General features: G+C 37.9%; 2 protein-coding genes across 12 annotated transcripts in view; both read left to right on the top strand.

Moving 5' to 3' along the window:
* The window catches only part of CARF (calcium responsive transcription factor), a 32,262-nt gene extending 26,673 nt beyond the window's left edge, over positions 1-5,589 (top strand). Inside the window, exons 13-15 of the mRNA XM_026087026.1 lie at positions 1,724-1,854; positions 2,894-3,248; positions 5,452-5,589. Coding sequence (XP_025942811.1) covers positions 1,724-1,854; positions 2,894-3,248; positions 5,452-5,570 — 605 coding nt within the window. The 3' untranslated portion in view covers positions 5,571-5,589. The remainder of the gene's footprint in view (positions 1-1,723; positions 1,855-2,893; positions 3,249-5,451) is intronic.
* Positions 5,590-6,049: 460 nt separating this feature from the next.
* On the top strand, positions 6,050-25,054 carry CNBD2 (cyclic nucleotide binding domain containing 2). Of its 11 annotated transcripts, none has more exons than XM_026087079.1 (14): positions 6,050-6,139; positions 9,391-9,450; positions 10,447-10,490; positions 11,894-12,055; positions 12,488-12,541; positions 13,713-13,876; positions 15,994-16,150; positions 16,506-16,657; positions 17,196-17,334; positions 19,039-19,156; positions 19,756-19,951; positions 21,204-21,366; positions 22,367-22,521; positions 22,698-25,054. In XM_026087079.1, the coding sequence occupies exons 2-14, from the start codon at positions 9,393-9,395 to the stop codon at positions 23,029-23,031; spliced, it is 1,896 nt and encodes a 631-aa protein (XP_025942864.1). In that variant the 5' UTR covers positions 6,050-6,139; positions 9,391-9,392; the 3' UTR covers positions 23,032-25,054. The 11 variants fall into 11 exon arrangements, with proteins under 11 accessions (XP_025942864.1, XP_025942855.1, XP_025942896.1 ...); XM_026087070.1 differs by having other exon boundaries at positions 7,360-9,450; XM_026087043.1 differs by lacking the exon at positions 6,050-6,139 and adding an exon at positions 7,314-7,436 and having other exon boundaries at positions 11,897-12,055.
* The last annotated feature ends 765 nt before the right edge of the window (positions 25,055-25,819 follow it).

Genomic DNA, 25,819 nt, shown 5'->3' with positions numbered 1-25,819 from the left:
ACACTCATTTGAGCATATCTTGTCTCTACTTAAATATGTGGGGATGTTTTTGCACACTGATTGTAATTGATAATGTTGCAAGCACATAACTGTATTACAAGTCTAAGCAAAAAGAGAAACCTGACTTTGAAGAAATCAGCTCTCATTCAAGTATGTGAAATGGTAGCAAGGGAAAAAAACCCACTGGCTTCTCAAACCACTATTTGTATAAATATTTTAATTTTATTCCAACTTGTGCTGAACAGGGACAGTTTTACATGGATATGTTCCTTTAAGGAGTCAAGCAGTAATAAAACTGAAACCCAACTGTTTGCTTCCTTGCTGTGTAGAACTCTGCATCTTTGTTTAAAATAGGTCCTTCAGCATATGGTACCACTTCTTCTGTTCTCTCTTAGGTATAAGGATCACTGTAACCATCAAATTTCTTAAGTCTCTATGTTCCCTTTCACCTCTCTTAAGTGAGACAAGTGACAAGACTTGTCTTAAGTGACAAGTGAGATAACTGTGTGTGTATTTTTAAACTTACAGCATTCAGACTGAGTATCCATTCAATGTAATAAGTGGGTAGATTAGAATTTCAACTATTTGCTTTATGTCTAGGCATGTTGGCCTCAGGAAAGAACTACTATCTTTTCCTGCATGTGAATATTCACATATGTATATGGGATTTCTCTATAGTATTAAAAAGAACCTAAAACTTTGAAGTGGTTGCGTTCAAAAAGAATTATAGACTATATGGTATGGTCAGTAAGATAAAGAGTTAGAGTTTGCAACTCAGTATACATGTTAAAATGTACCCCTGGCTGCTCAGATTGCTGGAAACTTTATATGATTTCTTGCTAGAAAGCTTTTTGTGATTGCTGACCATTCTGGTTTCCGTTCACCAGGCTAATCCATAYGCACAGGGCACATTCTTCTTTTGCAGTTACAGCAGTGAAACTGCAAAATAGGAAACTGAGCAATGTCCATTTGTATCTGCATAAATACAATCTTATCCAAAATGTTTTGGGTGTTTTCTCAAACTGGAAATGGAATCATCCCATGGAAAGTTTTCTTGCAGAAATTACTACCAGTGAATCTCAATTTCCACAAGTTTGGGGGAAATGAGGTCAATCATTCTTGCATTAAGTAAGAATTTTGAGAATATGATGTAATCTGTAGGCTGAAAGGCTTCCAGATAAGTGGACTTTCTTTAAAATTGCATTTGGTGTGATGTAACACAGAAGTCATCCTAATTCCACTACAATGCTTGGAAGGGAGTGAGGAGACTTTCAGGATTTCCTGTGCAGAATTTTATTTTGGAAGGCAATTCTTTCTTTTGCTGTCTCTCTATTATTGAGCCTTTACTGAAGATGTAACCGTGGCCAAATGATTTAATTGCTGCTTTGATAGAAATGTTTTTGCTTTACATTGTAACTAGAAATTCAAAACACAGAGTAGGGAGCAATTACTTTGCTCTCTGGACCAGATTTATTGGTGCTTCTTTTTACACTCTGAACAGACGTACACCATCTTTCTGCAATATATTTTCCTCATACCCAGCTTTTTTTCTTTAGCATCTGGGTGGTTCTGCAAAAAAGAGAGAATGGCATATACATGTATGTGTTTTTATATGTCTGCATTGAGGCTGAATGGGCTTTTATTTGTTGGATTCACTGAAGAGGTTTTTAAACAAGAAGAGAAATCTGTTATAACTGTCTGCTCGCTCTCTATGGCGCTCTAGGGAGTTCACCAACAGAGTCAGTCATCACCAAAGCAGAATCCAACCAGAGCGCGGAGTCCTTGCTACCAGAAACAGCTCAGCTGTTGTCTTCACTCTCTTCATTTCAGCCCAAGATATTTGCACAACTTCAGGTACAGTCAAATCATCTCAGACCTTTCTCAGTTTTACAGAATATCAAATGTTTTGCACTGGGAATGCTGAAGGTGAGCTGAGAACAAGAAGTCTCCTCTCACCTAATTATCCCAAACGCTGGCTGAGGGAACAGGGATTTTGAAACAGCTGTCAGCTCCTGCTCTGACCCTTCTCTTGCACATCATGTTTAGCATCTAGCTGTAGAACAAGGGATCCCACTGCCATCTTTTGGCACTTTGAAGTTTGAGCCTCCTGTGAAGGCAGATCCAAGCAGATGAAGGTAGTGGATTTCTGCCTCAAACCAAGCACTTGCTCTTTTTCTGGCAGATCCAGTTATTTCATAATGAAAATGCTGCAAAACTGCAGGGTGATAAATCGGTCTTAAGTTTTATTCCTTCTAAATCCTCCTCCAGCCTCTTAAGAAAATCTGCTAAAATCCTAAAACTGCTCCCAACTCAGATCTGCAAAACTTCTAGACTGAAAGTCTGAAGAAGGGGATAAGCATGTCATGCCAATAGTGCTTCTTCTAAAGATCATCTCCCTTCAGACTTGTCTCTCTCAGCCTTCTTCTCTAACCTCTCCCTTGGAAAGCTGCCTTCTTATTTCCTGAAACCTAGTGAAAAGCATGGTCTCTTCCCTAGGAATGCAGCTTGTGGTAAGATATTGTTCTATTTGCTGTTTCCCTTCTTTCTGAAGACAGTCTGGCCCCAGCCCACTCTCTTTTTAAAGCTGTATGCTTAGCTTTTAGTGCCATCTTGGGAATGGGCACTGCTGGAGAAACTTGTCACATTTTGAAATGGAATATCAGTTCTAAACTAGAGTGTTATGGTTACAAGCGGTCTTTTAGATGTTACTGGACACCCTTGTCCTATATTTTTTCTAATAAAACCCTGGCCTAAGGAAGGCTGACTGTGTGAATGAGATGATATGTAGGAAGTCAGAAGTTATCCAGTTCCAGTGTAGCAAAATATGTAGCATTAAACACAAATTTCTCCTGCTGTAAATGATATTTTAGTACTTCTACCTTCTCTTTCACAGGGCTTACAGCTGCAGTCAACTTTTACCTCCACAAATGGATCAACAGCCCTGATAGCTGTAAATAACCATTCTCCTCCCAGCCCTGCAAGTCTCTTGGATTCCATAGGGAGTGCAATAACCAACCAACTTAGTCAGGAACACAGTCTGCAAGTGAGCACTGGCCTAACACAGCATRGCACTGCAGGCTCTGCTTTTGGGCATCCGCCTGGCTCTGAGCAGAGTCTGGTCACCATGGGCCAGCTGGTAGCAGTTGGAGGGATAGATGACCCCAGAAGCCTGGAAGGAGGAGTCCATCAGATTCTCTTGGGAGATGTACAGACTATTCCAGTACGGATCATGGACAGCCATCCACTTAGTAAGTTGCAGCATAGACCTGTTTCAGCTGATTCTGAATAGTTTTTACTGTAAAAACTAATTTTTCTAAAACAAAACCCTCTTTTCAAAACTTTTTAATGGAAAACCATTGACATTTTAAATTATGATGAACAGTTCAACTAAAAAGTCATTATCTTTGACCAAATACTAGCCCTCTTGATGAACATAATTTTTGCCCAAAATCCTAGTATTTAGTTAAACCGATATTTTTCAAAAATATGATTTTGTTAGGAAAAATAAGAGTAAAAAATAATCAATATTCAGTCTATTTAGAACTTTTGGTAAGAAACATTTTTTCTGTGACTTCTTTCTTTGCACTGTCTCAGCAGGTTGGTAAATTTTTTTTAATAACCTTTAAATAGGATCCTGTATTTATCAATATGCTTTAGGAGTGATCAGTTAGAGCTGTATATAATTACTTAGAATTTTAAACTTCTGTCTGAAAATACTTTGAAAATACATATTAAATGCCATAAATAACATTTCCTCTCTCAAAATAGAAGGCCCCTTAAAACCATGGTTGTCAGGTATATATTCAGTCTTTGAATTCTCAGCCATGGAACCTGGTTGAGAAGAAATCTTGCATTTAAATTGAAGAATAATTTCTAATTCTTTACAAAGAAAAGCTGTCAGATATGGAGCATATTTAGATCAGTGCAACATATTCTCTTGCCTTTGCAGAGAGTCTGAAATGTTAACTGTGGAGTATCCTTATTTTTTCCATGATTTCTAAAAAGTCCATGATTTCTAAAAAGATGACCTGTGAGTAGTTATGCAGAAACATCTAAATTAAGATGTCTCAAATTACTGGCCAAACATTCCTAATGCCATAGTCATAATTGTCCCCATATGTCCTGATGACTTTTGCAGGTCAGCAAAATCTAATTTATACTAAATTCTATAATATTCTGAAAAATGGAAATATAACAATACATGAGGAAACAATAAAATGGAAATATAAGTATACATGAGAAAATAAATTGGAATTCAGACCTGTTAAAGTAACATTGGGATATTTTACTGGCAGTATTGTCAAAGTTAAATTTAAGGAATTTTCTGTCCATTGTACTCAAATGTTTGTGCAGTTGATGAATTCCCTTTTATAATTGAATTTGACTACTTTCCTGAGCAATTCTGTTTCTATTTTGGATAAAAGAATTTCAGAGAGGTCATCAAATGCATCTCCTTCACTCAGTTGTTCAACCTATTAATTCAGTCTAGACATTGCTGCCTCTCTGTTACAGTTTTTTTTAGGTGATGAATGTTGCAAGTGAATTTTTAAAGAAATATTATTTTATATAAAAGAAATCTAGCCAAACAAAATTCAAACTGTACAACTACAAGGACTAAACTCACTGTTTCTCTGAGGTTTTCTTTTTATTCTGTGTTTTTCCTTTGCTCAAGGTCTCCAGCCTGTATCTGGAAATTGTGAGAATGTTGGTGCCATTCCTAATTGTGTAGAGGACTTACCTATAAAATGCACAGATACTTCTTTTAAGGGGCCAGTTTGCTTTGTCTGGAGACCAGGAGGACAAGACACAGTCTAGACTGAAGAGGGAATGATGTTATAGAGTTTATTTGGAGGAAACACTATATAATTGAATTTACCAGTTTGATCAGTGTATATTTCAAGATGTTTTTTCTTGTGTGTGTGTGTGTGTGTGTGTGTGCATATACATACATACACTTGGTTAAAATCATCCTAAATGTTCTAGGCTCTCTTACAGAAGTGGTACTTTAACAATAAGGTGTTTCTTTATTTGTGGAGTCATTGAGAAATGGCTATGCCAATCATGACTAAAGTATAAATCATTCTTTAAGTGTTAATTTTTTCAGCCATAGCACCTTCTTTTAAAAAAGAAAAAAAAGAACTTTCATAAGGTGGAAAAATTTGGGGGGGAAAGTAATTTTATACTTTTAAGCTTAATTTTTGTGGATAGAACCTTTTAAATACTCTTACTTGAGGGGGCATTTACTGCAGCAAATTCAYGTCAGCTTGCAGTGTCTTATAACAYAGTAGATGACATAGCTGGCTGTCAAACTACCCAGCAGTTAGCTTCACAAATGCCTTGCCTGTTAGTTTTACTTCCACAACTGTTATTTTTATTTTAAATGCATACAGTTATTGGGGCTGAAGTGTTATCAGTAGAGTTTGAACTTTAATGTTTTGTTTTGTTTTTAAGCTGAAGAAAATCCAGAGGGTATTATCTGTGTGAGCCATGTTAAACAAGAACCCAGAGAAACAGCATTGTCTGTGGAGACAGATAAAATCAGAGACTGCCAGAGTTCCTCACCTATTTGAATCTGTGAAAGCTGTAAGGATTTTTCAAAACAGAGGACTCAAAATGTCTTGGTAAGAAAGGTGGATACTCTCAAAGTTGTGCCATTCTTCTTAAATGGCACTGTGACATTCAGACTAGGCATATTTTACACAAGTTCTGAYGGACAGCTGCTTTGATTTACAGCTGATATGGTTCAGTGCCAATTCCAGGTCATTYGCTTCCCATCTGGAATTCCACCTCTCTCTTCTATTTCAAGTTTTGAGTAGTTTGGATGGTATCCAGATGGCTCATTTTGGTCGGCGTTTCTGAAGGTCTTCCACAATTAAATCCTTTAGTTTTAGAATGTGGATCAAAATATTGGTTTTGCTTATCTCCTTGTGACCCTCAACAGTTACGGTGCTCCAAAGACCGTAGAGTCTGCCAGCTCTAAAATCACAGAATCCAACAACAAAGTGCTTCAACACAGCAATAGTTTTGTGACCAAATGAAGGTCCCAGATGCTACATTTCAAAGGTGATGAGGGAAGAAGAAAATGCAACTTTGACCTGATCGTAATGTTAATGGTGTGAAGATCAAGGAAAGGAGAAAGGTGAGGTTGCCAGGTGAAAGTAAGGTTGAATGATGAAGAAAAGTGTATGAATTGTAACAGTGAATGTTTTCAACTTTGACATCTTTAAATTCATGCTCTGGCTTTATAATGAGGTTATATGCTGCTTGCAGCCTTTGTTGACATCTAAGAGCAGGAGTCCTGTCTCCTGGAAAATGATTGATGCTGCAGTTTCAGCTTACCTCCTTTTTGCTTTATGCCCTTACATTATAAACTCAGACAGATATGATTTAACCTGCTGCTGTTCCTGATGTGGGGCTTATTGATGCATTACTAACAAAGAGAGGCCCAGGAAGATAAAGCAACTAATATAAATCCAAGCAATATGTGTAAATGTGCTGTCATTATAGCATTCAGAAAACAAACTCGTCTTTTTTTAGCAGTAGCAACTTCTGACTAAAGTGGTCTGTATTTCTTAAAATAGTTAATGGGAATCTTTTAAAAATTGAATATGATCAAGGAATATCTTTCAGCAACATTTAAGCCAAAGCCATAAGTGACAAGAACTGAGTTACATGATCTGTGACAAACACATTTCTTTAATTATAAATACAAATAACTTGGAATCCATTTAGAGCAGTAAATGAAACTGACCCCAACATAGATACCAAGTTAAAGAATGCCATGGTTTGCTTCAGATGTTGAATTTTTAGAGCAGTGTGCAGTCTGTGTACAGCAATACTAACTGTTCCATTATTAGTTCCTACTAAATTTTTGAGAACTTGATCAGAAAATTAAATTTTTTTCTGTATGCTGTACAAGAATGCAATCTGAGGAATTTCTCTTTTTCACACTAAAAAAGAGGAAAAAGATTGTTTGAATTATGTAGAGGACAAAGGAATACTACTTGAACATAAGGATTAATGTTTTTAAATCGATAGTTTTGTTAACATGCATTCAAGGCATTCACAAATATAATTTAGATACTGGACATTTTAAATTATTTTTAATTTCCTTCTGTGTGTTTAAAGCTAAAGCTTTCTAAAGTCTCCCATTGAACTTGGGTTCCAAAAACTTCTATATGCAGCATCTGTTAAGTAGGTGCTATATTTTAGTCTTACCTTAAAATATATTAACTTCTGTGAGGTTAACTAATACTATTGATGTTGTTCATTTAAAGCTAATGTTTGTGGGTTAGCTTAAATTAGAACTTTCCAATAGGGTAATGCTCTTATTAAATAAGAGTGTTCTATCATGCATAGAGAATCTTCAGTTCTTTGGAGTCTCATACTTTGTTTCTACACTGACTTCTTTTGTGGTCTGCCGTACTCATTTCTGGGTAGGTAAATCCCATGAGGATTACCCTTTTGTTCTTTTTGTTTGTTTGTTTGTTTGTTAAATTGTGAAAATTTGTCCAGAATGGATGTTCTGTCCTGCTGTAATCATAGTTACAGAATACACAGCCAACAGTTACCTTGTCTTTTCAAATTCAGTAACAATATGCTAAAAAATGGGTAGCTCCTTCCACTCTGCTGTATTCAGTGATTCCATCACCTGTTTTTCTTAGGATTTAAACTAATGCATAACAAGGTGTATCACCTTTCTCATTATTACTCATTTTTGAGATTTGCTCCTCATTTTTTGAGAATGCTTGTTCTCGAAAGAACAAATTACAGCTAAAGATTACCAGTGATAGGTTATTTCAGTTCTAGTTTCCTTCAAAGAAGGTGATGAATTTGTGGCTGGAGTAAAAAGTTAAGGAAAGATAAGTTACATTTCCACCAGTTCTTGCTTAGTTTCCCTCATTGACAGGTCTGTTCTTGAACAGTCACTGTTCTTCCCACCATGAGCTACAATCTAATCTTGTGCTGAATGGTATTTCTGAAGGTACTTCTACTTTTGGATATTGCTTGCATCTGAAAGAAATGCTCTTTTAGTCCATTTTGACTAGCAAGCTATGAAGTGACTTTTGTAATCTAGCCTGAATTGCATGGTAACCTGAAAACAATAGAACAGAAAGTTGGAAGAAATTTAAAGAAGCAGTAAATAATTAAGAGGAAACAGTTGATTTGAAAACTGGGGATAAGAGCTGCAGTTCTGTTCATAGAAAAAATTTATTTGAAACGTTTCTTCAGCCGATATTCACATTTTTGTTTCCAGATACCTTCATTTTCCCAGATTTCTAGTTCTTTATCTTCCAAATGTGTACTCCAGTTTATTACTATGTTGTCTTTTAATTTAACATAACCTTTCCTCTTTAAAGAGTATATTTACATTAGTTTTGTGTGTGTTGCTGATGGGGGACGTGAACTGATCACTCATGCCCAGTCTCTATATTCACATTAACATTTTAGTTCACTAAAATCCAATTAGTTTACAGAAAAAAATCTCTTATATTCATATAAAAAAACCTCACAAGTAAACAATATCACTTTCGATGCACTTAAACTTGTTTGAATAGAATACTCAAGGTGATTTTTCTGAGAAAGCTCTATCATTTGATACAAAGAAGTCAGTTATGACTTTGCGTTGGAATTGTAGATGTTTTTCTCGTGTTTATTTTGTTTCCTTGCGGTTATTATGTTCAAGCGTTCATTTTGCAAACCTAGAAATCCTGCACTTCCACAGCACTGTAAATGAGGAAATTATTCTCCAGTCTATTCTCATTGTTCTTTACTCATAACAGTGGTTGRTTGGCATCACAAGAAGGACTCTGCTTATGTATGTGCCTGCAAAAATAACTTTTTGCTAAAAGGTAGAGAAGTCATAAAAAGACACATGTCCATAGCTCTCATTCAAGGCTGGCAGCTTCTTGGAAGGAAAACAGTAATGTGAGTCCTTTTTGTGCTGTTCAAGAACCCAAACTTGGTCATGTGGTATGAAGATTATTGCAGCTTGTACAAAATCTAGAGACACAAATGTGTGTATACGTATGTATGTATATATATTTATATAGTAATTTAATGTGTAATATTCCTATTCAAATGTAAACTACTTTCTCTTTTAAAGATATGGTCTATGTTGTGGTTATGGGGGGCTCACAGAGAGAGATACAAGAGCTACTTGAGGGCTGGGGAGGAAGGAGCGAGCAAATAGGACAACTTCAAGGAGGCCAGGTGGAAGAAGGTCCTGAGGGCATGTGAAAGATGAGGACCCTGTGGGGAGGGCCAGAGAGGCTGTGCTGGGGGCTACAGGACTCTGGAATGGGATTGCGAGCCCATCACAAAGGCCTGGTGCAGATCCAGAATCCGCGGCAGTATTGGGCTGGGTGAGTTCATGGTGGGAATTTGCAGATATGGAAGAAGAGGAAAGCCTGGCCTGTCCTCCAGACCAAGAGAGATGCCCAAGTTTTGGTGAGTACCAGAGACAACTAAATGTCTTCCCATAATTTGAGATGCCCATCCTTATCTTTTAATACAAAGAAGAAACTCCTCTTGGAGCTCTAACACAGGCATATAGCCTCTTTTTCCTTTACATCTTACCGAGGAAAGTATGCCTTTTTTCCCAACTGAATTGATTTGCTGCTCCCCTTGTCCCTATGATTACAGCTCTGTCTACCTCAAGCATGCCCAGTTTCCATCCAAGTCTCTCTTCCTTCACACTTACTAGAGCTCCCACCCAAATCCCCTGCACTCAGGCTCTCTCATTCTCAATGTTTCACTGTGACATTGTTGGCAGCAGTTGATGAGTTCCCTCCACAAGTAAATACTGGTGAGGTTTACCTTTGTGTCATTGTTTGTTTCATCTCCCCAGGATCCTAAGTCTCTATGTTCCTTTAATTTCATTAAGTTTTTTGTCCTTGCTTTGTTTGTGGTTTATCAACCACACCTCCAGCATGGGAGCTGGATGAATAGCAAACACCCAGATTTCACAGGACCATTGCTTCATGCACAGTAACTGAAGAGATTTGAGAAAACAAGGAGGAAAGGATAGTTTCTTGCTACTGTTAGTGCTTTATATTGAGAAACTGGCCTCTCCCCTTCTTTACCACTTGAGTTCCTGATTTTGCTTGTGGATAATAGCTTGCTGTTGATTGAAACTTATGATTTGTTCCCTTAAGCCTATTCAAGCAGATATGTGCTCAGAAGACTAGGTGGGAAGAATCTATTCCAATAAGGATAGAAAGCGTGCTATAGCTGAGGATGGGGCTGTGAAAAGATACTGCTCTTCATGGATCTTTGTTGAGGAAGTTTTTTGACCTGCCCTTCCCTTCTGAACAAGACTTTCTTTGGAATAAACTTCAGAGCCTATCCCATTAGTAATAATTATCTTCTCTCAGCAACAGCACACCTTGTTAATGAATGAAAGAAGCATTGTGTAAAATAGGCTGTGTTGTTTTTTCTGTGTAGGTCAGAAGGTATCCAGCAGGTCTATCCAACAAGCAGCAACTAAGGTATGTCGTTGGGGGAGGAGAAAGGGAAGACACAATCTCAACACATGGAAGGAGTGTGTGTGTGTGGTGGTGGGGGTCTCCCCCCCCCCCAGTATAAGGTGTTACATCTTAGTATCTCATTCCATTTCTAATCCATGTGATGTTTATTTTCTTAAGTGATTTAATGTGTTTTCTGGGGAGTCGTCAGAAGAACAGTCATAAACACTACTGCCGTATCATGGAAGATATTAGTGGATGTTTGTYATATAGGGCCCCATCCACAGGTGTCTTAGTACAGAAAGGGTTTAAAAGGCATTGAAGGCTTTCTGAGGACAAAAGCTGAGTGTCCTTGTCATAAGGGATCTTTCCTGGCCAGACAATTAGGAGCACTGGATGCTGTGGGAGTAATCCTCCTAAATAGTCCATTAGCCTATGCTAGGTAGAAGAAACCCTGCAGTAGGTATGTATATGATAACCTTCTTGTGGGAAAAGTTGCCGTTGATTGCCTGATAGTTTAAGTGATATATGTGTGCCGGATTGTATGCACTTGAAAGAAAAGAAAAAGAAAATAGAGACATGCATATAGTTACTTGCATGTAGTTCACATGCATATAGTTACTTGCATGTGGCTCTTTAATACAGTTTTAATAACACTTACTGTGGTTAGAGGATACAGATTTTTTAGGGCACGTATAATCAGGTCTTTTTTAATGTTGGTAATTGGAATTCATGTTTCTACAACAGCCATCTTCAGCACTCTGCAATGCAGCTTGGCCGGTCATTTGGCATGCTGGGGGGTTTTGTTAATGGCAGTCTGCCTGTTTAAACAAGAGCATGTCGTTCTAAGCAAATTAAATTTCTCTCTCTTCCGCATCCTTTTTCTAATGAAGATTTATAAGGCTCAGAGGAGGATGCAAATCTCTTTGTAGTATAGTGATTTCATAACTGTTGACTTCTGGGTCCTCAGTATGAAGGAACTAGAGAGCGAAAACTTACACAGTATTGGATCTGCCATTTGGTTATTTTTCTAATATACTTGGTTTTCTACAGCATGACAGTGTCAGTACAACATAGGCTGCTACCAAAATACTATTGAATTTTCAGCTCTATCCTTTGGTTAAATGCTGGTGAATTTTGGTGGCTCCAGCAAAGATCAGAGACTGCTTCTGTTGTTTGTAGGATAGTCATTGTCTTTAGAGACTATTTAAAATATAATTAGGTATGATAATCAAATGGCAATAGGAGAGTCAGAAACAGAGAATCTTCATCAGGAGGAGTTCAGCAGGAGAGGGAGGAGTCCAATCCAAGTGTCCTCATACCGAGACTAATGCCTTCGCTGCTAGTCCTGACTGCACCCTTTAAGAAAGGGGGATGATCTGTCTTCATGTTCCGACATAGTCGTCCTTTCTGTTTGTTCTCTCAAGAAGTTCTACAAACTTGCAAGAGACATCAAGATCATGAAGAAAATGTGTAAGATCTTATGGGAAGACCTGCAGGAGCAGAAGAGATTAGAAACTGGCAACATGACTTCTGTAAAGCTCCCGTTCTTTGGCAGGAAGGAAAGGATTTTTCTACCGCAAATAAAAGTAAATCTCTTCAAGTATTAGAATTAGTGCATTTCTCTGTTCTGCTTGACAAGATGCCTAGTGGCTGGGACAGACCTCAATGTTTACATGAATATCTACCCAGATGTCAATGAATACTCATCCAGGCATTGCCATCTTTGCATAGCACATTGAAACTGGGCCAGTGGTACCTTCTGATCTTGTATTGTCAGTGTATATTTTCTTAAAGTAAATGCAAAGCTTGTTTTTTAATGAAATTGTGGTGAGCTTTTGTCTGAAGTCCTTTCTAATAGATGCTTTTTACAGAGTAAGCTTTAAGTTAAAATAGGCAATGTACTAGTTCTACAGAAATTTGTCTTATGAGGAAATGTTAGTGTATACTTGCTAACTCTGTGATAGCCTAAAACAACCAAAGCCTTTCCCAATATATTTTGTTTTGTTCTTTTTATCCAGAACAAGAAACATTCCAAACTGTCCTTCAACACCAGCAAGTTCAGAGCTTCAAAGGTCTGGTACCTTTTGTTCTTCTGCAGGTGGTCTGCAAATCACTGACATGTTCAGGGTGTCTCACAAAAAAAGGAGCAACAATTATTGAGCCAAACTCSTACCAGGGCGGGGACCACAGCTGAATCCCCACCACCTCTCCCATCACATGAGGGCACTTTCTAATCATTTTGCATAACCTGGTCACTTGACAGCATGTCAATAGAATATTTGCAAAGCAGGCAGTGCATGGTGTTTAGAAAACCAGCTACTATGGTTTGATTATAAACATCTGTGTCAGGTTAAATCTAAAGATGGTAAATTGTAAAACAAATTTCCCTTGTCTGCTTGGAATTTGCACTGGTTCAGTGAAACTAGTTTGGGGTCATAAATGGTCAAGTCCCAAGAACTAACAGAGCCTTCAGATATGGATTCAGCCTTCCTGATCTGAGCTGTAATTGAGCAAGGGACAAATCCTGAGGCTGTGCCCATGCACTCTGCAGTACTTCTTGGGCAGAAGAAAAAACGTCAGTTCTCTCCAGCTCCTGAGAACAGCGTCAGCTGCTTTTGTGTTCTTGCCTGCTGCAGAGCTCCTCATATTTTTCTCCTCAAAGATGGCTTGTGGAATTCTGCTTTTCACCATGAGGGAAGATGGAGGTGTCCCTGTATGAAAACTTGATGGACAGTTTCTGTTGGCTGCGTGAGCTGGCAGCTCTTAGAACAGTCAAGCACCATGTGTTTAAGTTGTGTTTGGAAAGGGAGATGGCAGAAAGAACAAGCAACTGAAGAATGTAATGGTAGAAGTAGGCCTTCTTGCTCCTCAGACAATGCATTTTTAAAGTCTCCTAGGAAAAACTTTTTTTATACTGGTCAGCAGTGGGAGGGAAAAAACTTACCCTTTAATGAGGTTCAGCTAATTAGCCACAAACTTGGCCTAAAAATCATGTTTTAGCATTTAATTCCTAATGGACAATGTTAAAAATTCAGTCATACTTTGTCTGAGCACTGTTGTCTTAGAGATAAATTTAGCAATTTCTCACAGATATTTCTCTTAAAGTTGAAAGGGGAGAGAGAGAATTGGGAATTAATTACATATGTTTCTTAAAGATGACACTCTTCATTTTTCTGAAGTGTAGAGGTGTTTGTGGCTTCTACTTTTAACACTTAGTTCATTAGGTGTTGGATGTTTTTTCAGGATCACTTACCTCTGAGAGTAATCCAGATAACCAGGAAGAGACCGGAATGGAGAACAGAAGAGGAAGTGAAGTTTGTACAAAGCTGCTTGCAGGAGATAGAAAGCTATCAAAGTTACAGCTTGAGATTGCAATTTCTTCCGGCTAAAGTGATTCACTTTGAATGGTAGATGGTTGGGGGTTTTTTTGCATTATGCATTTTTACTATAGCTGATTTTAGTGCTATTTATGCTCTGAACTCACAGCTAAGGAAATCTGGCCAAAAGTGGAAAGGTAACCATGTAAGTTATGTCTTCATTCCGCTAAGTGTCTTCTGAATGCAAACCGGTATAACAACTTCATGTTCTTTGCTGTTAACAAAGGCATTAACAGCTGTTAACAAAGGCATTAACAGCTGTTAACACAGCTGAGGTGTTTTGTGCATCTTATGGTCTGCCTTCTACATGCTGGAAGAACTGTAATGGCTATGATTTTTCAAAGCTGCATGAATGAGTTAGTTTTTTAGTTTCTTACTAATACTAATTCACACTAGAAATCAGGTGCCCTTGAGGAATTTGAAATTGCAATTAAAAAATTGCATTAGGCATTCTTCTGTCATTTAATTCCTTGATGTCTCCTTTAGGACCAACTATCAGTTCCCTGTGAGATGAGTTTTAGCTGAGACTGCTCTTCTTTGTAATTATAAGTCTTAAATCTGGTGCTATCTTGTGGGAACTTCCTACTAGCAAGTGACTTTAACAACTTTTACTAGTGCATATGAAAACTTAGTGTAATAGTATTGTTAATAACAAGAATATGCTGCAAATCCAATGTTATAGAAGGTGTTTGACCTCTGTTGAATGGTCTTTGCTTACATCATCTGGCAGCAATATCTATTGTCTCTTGGGACAGAAGCCTCAGAGGGAAGGAGATGGAGAAGGTGGGAGTCGTCTTGACCTTCTCCTTATCCAAACCAGTCTTTGAGAGCCTACTGAGAACAGATGATCCATTGTGTGAGGGCTTTACTGATTTTAATCCTACATATTCACAGTAATTTGGGCATATGGGTTTTTCATGTCATGTCCTAGTGCATGTCTAACTTTGAACATAAGGCAAGCCGTAGAATTGCTTCTCCCTGGCCACCTCATATTTTTTCCCCCTCTTCTACTACAATACTCACACTCAAGCACTTTTAGGGAGTATGATTTTAACACATTCTCATCTACCATTTTTCTGCCTTTTTCCTGCCACTTTCATCCAGAAAAGCACAGAAATATATATATATATATATTTAAGAACTTTTTTGTATCATCCTCACTTTCCCATGGTTGGGGATGAATTTTCTCTCAGCTTTATTGTGCTGGAGGTTCATTCCTTGCATGACTGAAGTGTAAGATGCCATTATGTTTTGCATGAGGTGGGGGAGGCAGTGGTGAGCTCCACTTCTCCCATCACTCTAGAAGTCCTTGCAGGAAGTCCCTGCCACACGTTCTGCTCCTGCACCCGTGTCTTCCAGTCAGGCCAGCACAACTGTAGAGCTGTGCTGAGAGCTAGATCTTGCACTACATGTACACCAGCAAATTATCAGTGCAAATAACTGTCCTCCCCATTCTTTTGTTTTGAAACCAGATCAGCTGTGGATTTGGTCCACTGTGAACCCCACAAATGACTCTGTGGGCACAACTTGAGGGGCTAGCACTGGACCGGGATAGGAAGTTCTTAACTTCCAGCCTTTACATCAGTGCTTCTCAGTCATCAGAGTTGTGAATCTCATAATGTTCCCCAGCCTTGGAAACAGTGGAGTGCAGTGATACAAGAGGAGATACTACTTCATAGTGAGTGAAGGGAAAACTAAACTGCTTTAGATAGACTGGACTAATGAAAGTGTTTCTTACAGGTACCTGCTACTCTAGAGTGAATTTGGGCAATCCTTAGCTGGTTTACCGAGCTTCCTGGGTAGTCTCACATGTATTTAACTAAAAATTTAGATCTGAACTCAAGTCACAGGGCCAAATACTTAGTGATCTCTCTTTGATCACTGCAAACAATTATTTCCTTGAATATTTTAAGCAGGGCAGAAAATGGATCAATTTTCACTTTTAAAAAGTCATCCTGTGGGTAGGAAGCAGCACACTTTTGATGTTTGAATCAGAACTTACATTTCTGGATGTGTTCTAGTTGGGCCTCAAGTTYTGCGCATTCACCTTGTTGCAATAGTAAATCTCAGCTGCAGAGTCAACTCAGGAACAGGTCTAATTCATTACATTTCTGCTGGATAATACCAGCCGCATTTCTGTTTTCCAGGTTTGAACGTGGGCGAGTTATTCTGAAGAAAGGACACTGCAGCATTAGTTTCTACTTCATTTACTTTGGCAGTGTTGCTCTTACGGATGATGAGGATGGTAGCAGCATCTTCACAGCACTGTATCCAGTGGTGCTTCAGAAGGGGGCAAAGTTTGGAGTAAGTGGCATCTGCAGTAAAAATACTGTTACTTCATGCATGGGAAAAGAAATGAAATAAGCAGAGTTTGGGAATGAGATCTATATTCCTATGCTTTTCAGAACTTACCCTTCTGTTGCAATGAGAAGGGAACTTTCTTAGAAGATAAGTTGTGTTGTATGTGGGTTCTTGTACCTCCTAACAAAAGTCTAGCACTGGCTGTCATGGGTAAGTAGACAGGGCATTAGGTGAGATGGACCATTTAATAGTTTCTAATAGGGGCAATGTTTGGATTACAAAACTGATGGATAAATTCCTAGTATAAACTAAGTTAATCTTTCTTTCGTTCCCCTCTCTCCACTTCTCATCATGAAAGGAAGATTCTCTATTGAAAGGAACAAGGCAAGTTGCTACGGTTGTCTGTATGGAAGACACAAAGCTATTTGTGATGGATAAGGACGACTTTTTTGCTCATAAATTAGATGAAGAGCTTCAGGAAGAATTATGCTGTCGATATAACTTCATCAAGTAATTTCTTACGATGTTATCACCCACTTTTGCTTATTGTTTGACTGTTTTTACTACAGTATAATCTATTCCATAAACTTCCCCGGCTATGTGAAGGCCATAGATGAAATGCATTATAACAATTGTCTTGTCTCATGAGGTTCTATGACAAGGAAAGAAATTCCCCATTGGCTGTCTATGACAACTGTACATGGTACTTTGCCACCAACTGCTCTGTAAGGATTCATGATTATCCATGTACCTCAGCTACTAATCCTGCCAAATTTTTTTGCACTAAAGTGCTCTATAAATTTGTGAAGAACTTTGGTCAGGCAAAGTGAATTTTCACTGAATGCTTTGCTTTGCATCATGAAACTATGGCAACTTTAAAAAGACACTGACTAACCTAGAACTGGATTTGTCATTTCCAGGAGCCATGGCCTGGGGTTCATCAGTTACAACTGCAAAAAGATCTATGTTTTTATAGTTAAACATGTTTTTCAGCAAGTTCATTGTCAGGCAGGCTGTGAAAAAAGTGTCTGTATTGCTTCTCTTTCAGAGGTGTGAACTTCTTTGCAAAATGGTCTAAAAGATCAATAGTGACAATAACTAATAGCTGCAAAATGGAAAAGTTTCACTATGGACAGGTGATAACAAAAGATATCACAAATTCAGACAGCATAATTCTCATTAGTAAGGTAAGATCCTTCAGAGATTAACCGAAGGCTAATATTCTTGGTGGTATGCTGACATTTCTTTAGAGCCTGCAAAAAAGAACAAAAATGGTAATTATGGGCCATTACTGAAAGAAGTAAGAAATAATGCACTTTAGTGCCAGACCTTGGTGGGTTTGGTTTCTGTTGGTTTTGTCATGCTTTTACTTAGTGTCCGACTCCTTTGCAAACCCTGTGTAGAATCTACTTTACCAAAGACTCGATCTCTTATGCAGTGTAAATTACCAGTTAATATGTCGGAGCCTAATACACAAGTTCTTCATGGCAAGAAACACATTTTTTCTCATATTCTCTAACAGAAATAGTTTAACTTTTTTAATATTAATGGTAATTATCAAAAGACACTTGAGAGAAACTTTACGTGTTATATATTTACTCTTTTATCTGTCTGTTGCTTTTGGAATAGATGAATTCCTCTTTTTTGATGGGAGCAGTTATTAGTGCTGAAATAACTGTTTTCCAATGAGCTACAGGGCCTCAACTGCATCAGAAATGGCTTTAGGTAGGGAAAACATATTTAATTTTGTGGTGCCAGAGTTTCCTAAGAGAAGAGGCATGGCAGGCCTCTGGACTCACAAAAATACACATTACCTTTCAGGCATAATATTATAAAGATCAATAGGGTTTCCAGAGATGTTTTAGTGACATCATACACAAATGTATTATATGCAAGCACTGTAAGGCAGTGATTCTTCCTGTTTTTTTCTGAGATGCTTTAAAGACTTTGTGTTTGTTATTTAGTGGCTTGCCAGCTGACTACCAGCTGAATGATAGTAAGAAAAGAGTCAGCAATAAATGCTTTGCCCAGAATTATACTACTTAAACCCAGAACCAGAGGCAATAGCTGGCATATTTTTGTTTTTTTCCATGAAGGTAACTGTCTTGAGATATTTGAAGAGGAATAAATTTGTTTATTCTCTGTAGCATTGTCTGATGACAAAAATAACAGGTTAAGTTTATTGGGAGGGCTTTCTAGGACCCATGATCAGTTAGTGCTAATCATATCATAAGCTGTCAATATTGTCATTTGGGCTTTTTTTCAGATTTCCAGTTGCCATAACTTTCTTCAGGGGAGTTTTTGTCAACTCATTCCAGTGGTCATRCTGTCTCTCTGGGATGAGGTGTTGTAGCATTGTTTACTAATTTAGCTAGAAAAGATTTGTTTGCTGTTATTTAGATAATTTAGAGAAAGAYTAGTACAATAGACTGTCCGGGAAAAGGTACTGTTACAGAGAAGGGCTTATTTAGTACTGATGAGAATGCAACACTGGCTGCTGAATCAAGCTTCAGTCTTGGAAGCAGGCTCCAAATCTGCCACTCTCAAAGAATTCAGAGGCAACTTGTTGAGGTTGTTGCTACTTTCCTTCATGCTAGTTTTTCCACTGTAAGAAAACCATATATGTATACCTCTCTTGCTGCCTCTAAAGAATATTGTAAGTAAATATTGGTATTTGGAAAAATCAGAGGGGAGTAATTGTTCAATGTTGTCATTGTTGAATCATAACATTCATCAAGGGTTGATATAATACCTGAAGCAGAACTTTTTTTGCACATATCAGCAAATGCTTGTCATCTTCGTCTACTCACAGAGTAAGAAAAAGACTGATTTGCTTAAAGCTGCCGAGGGCATCAGCATGTTAATGTTATGATGCCTGTTTGTGTTATTAGGGAACCTGTGAAATTTTGCGCCTAGTTGATCTTACTGCTTGCCTGTCCTATCACAAATGGGTCCATCAACAGCTCACGTATCTTTCCAAGATTAGCCCTTGTCTCACCAGGAAAACTGGTAAGTTGCACTCACTTTCAGGCTTTATCTGGAAACTTCTGAATGACCATCAAGTTAGTAACTTGAAACTTTATTGCCTTTTGTTACCTGTATCTTTTTACTGTAATTTCATAGATAGAAAGTAATTGTGGAAGGGATGGTTGTGCAATTCTGTTCTGAAGTCCTGTATAACATAGGCTAGGTCAAACTCAATAGTCACAGGTGCTTGTAAAGCTGAACTTTGCCCTAATGCTGTTGTTAGGGTTAAAGAGTAATTCCAGAGCTTTTTTAACATGCTCTTAGACATTTTTTATGGTAAGGAGAGAGCCATATGCTTTTAGCCTTACCTTCTACCTTTACTGAGGAATCGGACAACTGGTTGGGGTACAGTGATAAATGGGGATTGTGGTATCATTTAAAAATCATTAAACAGGCTTCCTTGTCCTGCAAAAGGAGGTGGCCATGCAGAAGTTCTGTACTTGTACTGTTTTGTGGATCTGAGCAGCATTTCCCACTAGTATAAAGATTTGTACAGAGCGATCATTCCATGAGTCTGGGAATTTAGTGAGGAACTACTTGTCTACCATTTATCAAGAAGAATGAATTTCTTGTTTTTGCAGGAGCTGTAGGCAGGAAGAGGTTTGAAGACTTTCTGCGCAAATCCTTTCCAGTGCAGGATTTAACAAATCTCAAAGCTTGGGACCTTAAATGTAACATGAGCCAGGGTGGTCAAAATGTGAATAGACATCCCACTGCTGCAAGAGCTAAAAGGATAAATCAAAAGCTGGAGAAACAACAGATAGGAGGCTGTTTCAGGTAGAATGAGTTAAGGGCCCCTTTATGTGCTACTCAAACAGGTTAATAGTAGCTGAAAATGGAAATGTTTGTTCTAAATCAGGAAGTTCTATTTTCTGAAGTACTTCTGGTTAAGAGGACAGTTTCTTCTCTGAGTAATGGGGAGAACTGAACAAAGGTTTTGGAAGAAAAGACTGGTTGTGGGGATTTTGGTTTGAGGGAAGGGAGGATGAGAGGCAATTGCTGTTGCTTAGTCATATTTTTTGATGAATAAATTTTAGATCTTGCTGACTCTTCTTTTTAAAACTTCAATACACTGGGAAATTGTTTATCGAAGAAATCATCAAAATGGCTGTGAAAATATTTTATTCAAAGAAAAATTGCATTCAGGCTTATAGTAAAAATGATATTTGAAAAATAGAAAGCAAGTGAGTTTGGATGCTTCCAAAACTATTCTGGTGTAAAAAAGTGTTATTTCTTTGAAGATGTAGGGAAACATGCCAGTATTAAAACAACAACAACCCCCTCCCCCCCCCGACCAGAATCAACCTCCCTGTAGCATACAGAGTTTGGCTTTCACATAGAAAAGTTACATCCCCACTGTGTGTATTTGGTACATTTCCCTGGCGAGGTATGTTCAAATTTAGGCAGACCTTAAAATAAGATGTGTGCGTTGTCTGTATGAATATAGATTGTGTGAGAAGAGAGGATAAAAAAGATGTAGTACCGATAATGAAGATGTTACAAAAGACACAGATTTAGAAAAGTAGCTAGTTAGCTCCCTCTTAGACATATTGAGTGTTTCTGAAGCACTTAGAAAATAGGTGATCATGGGATGCAGGGACAGGCCAAAGCTGGGTACAGGAAGATGGCAGCATTTGAAGCATGGGAGTGAAAGATTTTACTCAGGGAGCATTTGTTTAGAATACAGAAAGGTAGATCTTAAAACCTGTAGGGAACCAAGCAGGAAAAAGGAGAAGGTGTTTACAAAGAAATCTTAAGGATAAAAAAGGCAATATACCAACCCAAAGATAACTTGGAAGGAAAACTTACAGAAAACTCCCAAGGAAGAACTCCCATTCACATCACTGCAGCCAAGGTAATGAGATGTGCTGATTTTGACACACAGAATGACCAAATGTGAAATTTATAATTTTGTTATTGTCCAGATGTCATAACAAAAAATTACATTACTTGACAACACTTTACGGCAAAATGCTTGTTTAGAGGGGGGAAAAAAAAAGTTCAACCCTTTACTTGTTTTTGTGTGGAGTTGTAGCTATGATGACTGTGATAACACAAAAATTGGCCAGAGGGAAATGTCTGGGCTCTTCCACAAGACAAAGACTATTTTGACACCATACGGAGAGATACCCACTGATCATGCCCTGGCAGTTTACATGAGAGTTGCTGAAGTTCACGAAGAAGAAATTGTGGTGAGTATTTCCAAAAAGGAACTGCCATTAAAAACGTCTGTGCTATTCAACAGGAAGATCTTTCCAACCTTCCCTGTTACAAACCACCCAAAAAGTCTCCTGGCCAGTACCAGATTGTAAGTGGAGAACTTACACAAATCATTTCTTTGTGCTTTCTGATATTATATATGTTCAGTAATTAATCAAATAGTTAATCAGATGGCTCTGCCCAGGAAGTAGATAACGTTGAATACTTGATGAGAAATTTTGAAGATAAAAGCTTTCTTCTGAAGCTTCATCTATTATTTTCAGCAGTGGATTACAAAGTAAACCTTGCCATGTACAAAGGTGGCAGCCTTTAATGCTTATCTGTTGATGCAAGTTGATGGATGATGTTTTGACATAACARTAGGCCCTGCCAGTTATTTCTCACATTACTTTCTTCTTCCAGTGCCAAATGGCAATGCCAAAATACTCCATGTGGGATCATTTTCTGGGTTCATAGACTCTGGGCTGCTTGTAGTTAGTATATTATGATGGTCAGATAAGGTCTGAAACCAAGGGAAGAAGGCATATGGTGATTCAGGGTATGTGCCCCATCAGCATTATCTGTGGTTGGGCTACAAGAGGGCCTCAAGAGGACCTCTGGAGCTTGAGCTACAATTTTTGTTGCTACTTTGAGAGATGGTGGGCAGCAGGAAAATCATTGCACTCCCTCAGAGTGAACTGTTTCTGGGGCACAGGTGAGTTGGCTGAAGTATAGATATAAACAAGACTTTTCTGCAGTTGCTAGGGAGACATGCAAATCAGATTTTCACACTAATAACAGTATCAATTGACATCAAATACCAAGGAAAACAGCAGGCAAGAGATTCTCAAGTAGTCTTCCTTAATGATATTGGTTAAACCCTCCCTTTAAAATGCATCTTATAACAAGCCTCTCAAATTATGCTTAAGATATGGTGTATGGAAACATCAGCTGAACAGCACAGATCATTTTCATTGTTACGTTCTTCCCTAGGGCATCAGCCAGCATTTTTTCCCTGACCATATGCAAGATAGGCRGAGCATGGTTTTAGTCAGTAAGGATGCTGAGGTCATATGGTTGAGGAAGGACAGCTTTGAAAAATTAGTGCATTTAAGAGAAKTTCTTGAATTACACAAGCGTTATCCTAGGTGAGTAAAATGAATGTGTCTGAAAAGCAAATTGACYTGTGAAGCTGTAAAACAGTGTTTGGGCTACTTGACCAGCACTTACTCAACATCCTTCTTGCAATTTTATAATAAATAGGGAACCTCTGGCTCCATCTGAGGTGAAATTTCACAACCAAATATTTTGGCTGTCTTTTCAGTGATGATGAGCTGTGTCAGAAGTTTCTGGAAGAGAACCAGTGGAAAATAATAAAGAAAGACCTAGCAAGTTCTATATTACAAAGAAAATGTGCACCAAAAATAACTCCTGTTTTTGAAAAGCCTGGAGAACATGTTCATAATTCCTGGACTGTGAACCAAGCTGGCATTCTGGACCTGAGCGTGCTCTATCATAAACCTTCTCAGCAGCACCCACACAAGTTTGTTCCTCTTTACCTGGAGCAAAGAAGGCAGTATCCAATTACGCCAGATACAGAGTTACGACTGATTCATAGTATCATTTCACCACAGCTCAGTTTAAAAGGACTGTTCTAGAAAGCATGAGAAATCAGTTTAAGAACACTGATGCAGACAAAAAAATGAAGCACCATTTTTAAAAAGTGAAAGTTGGAAGAATAAATCTGTGTTCAAATTCATAGTTCTCCCCCCACACTTTTTTTCCCCCCCATTTTTCCAAGATTGCTGCTGTGAACTTCAATGTACATACTGTTTTTTTTCCAGTGTTAATTTAATTTTCCCTATATTATAAGGAAATGTGTTTATGCACTCAAACATTTTCACCTATGTTTTCTTCTGTGGAATATATCCTTTTATATGAAATATTCAGAGTCTTTTTAAGATTCTGAGATACTTTCATGTTTGTGTATCTGGTGAATACAACTATCAATGCAACTGAAAAAAGCTCTAGTCCCTCTTCCAGTTGAGGTGATAAAGTTGTGTGATATAATTAATATGATACTTAAAATATGTTGGTTGATTACAGCTATAATAGCTGCTGTAATCTTTGTAATATTTGTGCTTCAGTGTATTTGGATGGCTGATATTGTTGCAAYGTGCTAATCAGAACCATAGCACTGAGTTCTGAACGCTGTCAGGGTAAGTTGATCAACGTTTTTGGTGAAACATGACATAATGAATAGACATTTTTTTGCAATATATTGTTTATTCTAAAGTGTTTTGGGTTTGGGTTTTTTTTTTGTTTTGGGTGGGGGGGGGTTTTGGTAATATTGAACTTAAAGGTAAGTAATCAAACCATGAAGGCATGTTCTTCCATTAGATTAAACCTCTGAGAAATTTTAAGACCTACCTACACTTGCAATGGCCTTGTGCCAGAAAAATGTCTCTCTAGTACCTTAGTGATATTCCAGAAACATAAGGATCCTATAAAAAGTGATCTTATGAGAAGGAAGATATCTTGAAAGAGATGGCTAGTGGAGACTTTCCTGGACTATGGATGCTACTTCTGGGGGTGTCTCATGAATGAGGAATACAGGGCTGGAATTTTCCTGTGCTTACATGAGATTCTGGCCCTGACCTGAGCTGGGATTGGACCACTTGATCTCTAGAGGCCCCCTCCAACGTAAATTACTCTGTTCAGTGGATTGGTGTTGTCCTTGTTTGCAGAAAATAAGCTTTATATGTATAGAGTGATCCTGCAAAGATGAACAAAGTAACTGTAGCTTTCGATTATTCCAAGGCTTTATTCTTTCATAGATACAAATGTCATTTATTGCAGAATATAAATCACAAGGAGTGTGCGCTATTGTGCAAGATGTTTTGATGTAGGCTTTAGGGGGTTCCATTTTATCTGACCCAGTTATGTGCTTGAGAAATTAATACACTTCTAACATATTGATATCTGAGGAGAAAAACTAATCCGGAGAGATGTCTATTTAAAAGTACACRGAGAGATCTCTTACCTAGTGCCTTGGAAGAAAAATGAGATGATAGATTTTAACTGTCTGGAATGTAGAGATTGACATGAGATCCTGGAAGAAATTAAGGACCTAACTTTTCCCAAATGCTAGACAGTTGTATGTACTTAAAACTAAAGCAACAAAAACACTAAACTTGTCTGACCTGTTTTCAGCTGTTGTGAACTGATGTGCTGCTGTGATAAGTGAATTTGATCATTTCCATTTTACAGTATGTGTCTTTCAACAGAAAAATATTCTATTGGTTAAATTCTCTATAGGCAGTTGCCTTCTCTAGATACAGGCCACATTATGGCTTCAGATCTAAGCCAAACTGGTATTGATCTGGTGATTTGTTTACTCATGTGAGGAGAAACTGTGGTTTTAGGTTGGTGCCCAGAGGATGCTGCAGAACCAAAACTAGCATTAACTGATGCCCTTCTTGAAAATTTCACTTCTGAAGACTTTCTGAACTGCTTTAAAGCATACTCATAAGAAATGTGAGGAAGCTTTTCTTGCTACATTTGTTCTTGGAGTGATAAAGATACAAACAACTGTGTGTTTACTACAAAGAAGGTAAATTGACTGTTCCTCTGTGCGTCTCCTTTTCAAAGGGACTTTCAATAAAAAAACTAAAACAATGATTTAAAGCTGAGAAAAAGAAATAATTCTTGCTGAATACATCATTTATCTGCAAAGGACATGTCCACAAAGTAGTACTGAGGTCAAACATGATTTAGACTGATAATTTAGAATATCCACAGTTATGTTACTGCTTAGTAACATATCTATAGAACCTTTCTATAGAAGGATCTAAACCTTTAGCCTAGAGGGTGCAAGCTAACCATGAACAGATGAAGGTGGGAATAACAGGATATTCTTTAGGGAACTGGGAAGGGTAATATTTCTTCCACTTAATGCTGAAATATCTGGCACTGTCAAGTTTAAGTGACAGGATACTTGACTAAATGGACCAGTAGTCTGATTCATTTGTGCCAGAGAGGAGTGTTAACATTTTCTTAACAAACTGCTGCTACAAAAAATACCATTGCTTAAAAAATATTCTTGTTTTTCAGTGCATACATATTTTTAATTTTCTACCTTTATCTGCATTTGCTTGCCTTGCTGTTGTAATAAATAGTATCAGGAAAGCATAAAATTTTTGTTTGGTTTTGGATGATGTGTTCTACTTACTTATTCACAGCTCGAAGTTCTAATCCAGATCATAGTCAGTTATACAGCAACAAGCAGTGTCAGAAAGGATCAGGGAATTAGCACAGTGAGTGAAGCATTCACAATGCTTTCAACCATTTCTGCTAGCTTTTACTAGATTTTCTGGAGTGGCAGTAGATGACTTTAAAAATTAATGTTGGTGTCTTTGAGACCCCAGTTTTCCTCTGGATAGTCTG

This window comes from Apteryx rowi, unplaced genomic scaffold (genome assembly GCF_003343035.1).
Source record: "Apteryx rowi isolate R43461 unplaced genomic scaffold, aptRow1 scaffold_12, whole genome shotgun sequence".
Taxonomy (NCBI): Eukaryota; Metazoa; Chordata; class Aves; order Apterygiformes; family Apterygidae; genus Apteryx; species Apteryx rowi.
Note: the sequence above shows the minus strand (reverse complement) of the source record. Positions and strands in the feature narration are given on the sequence as shown.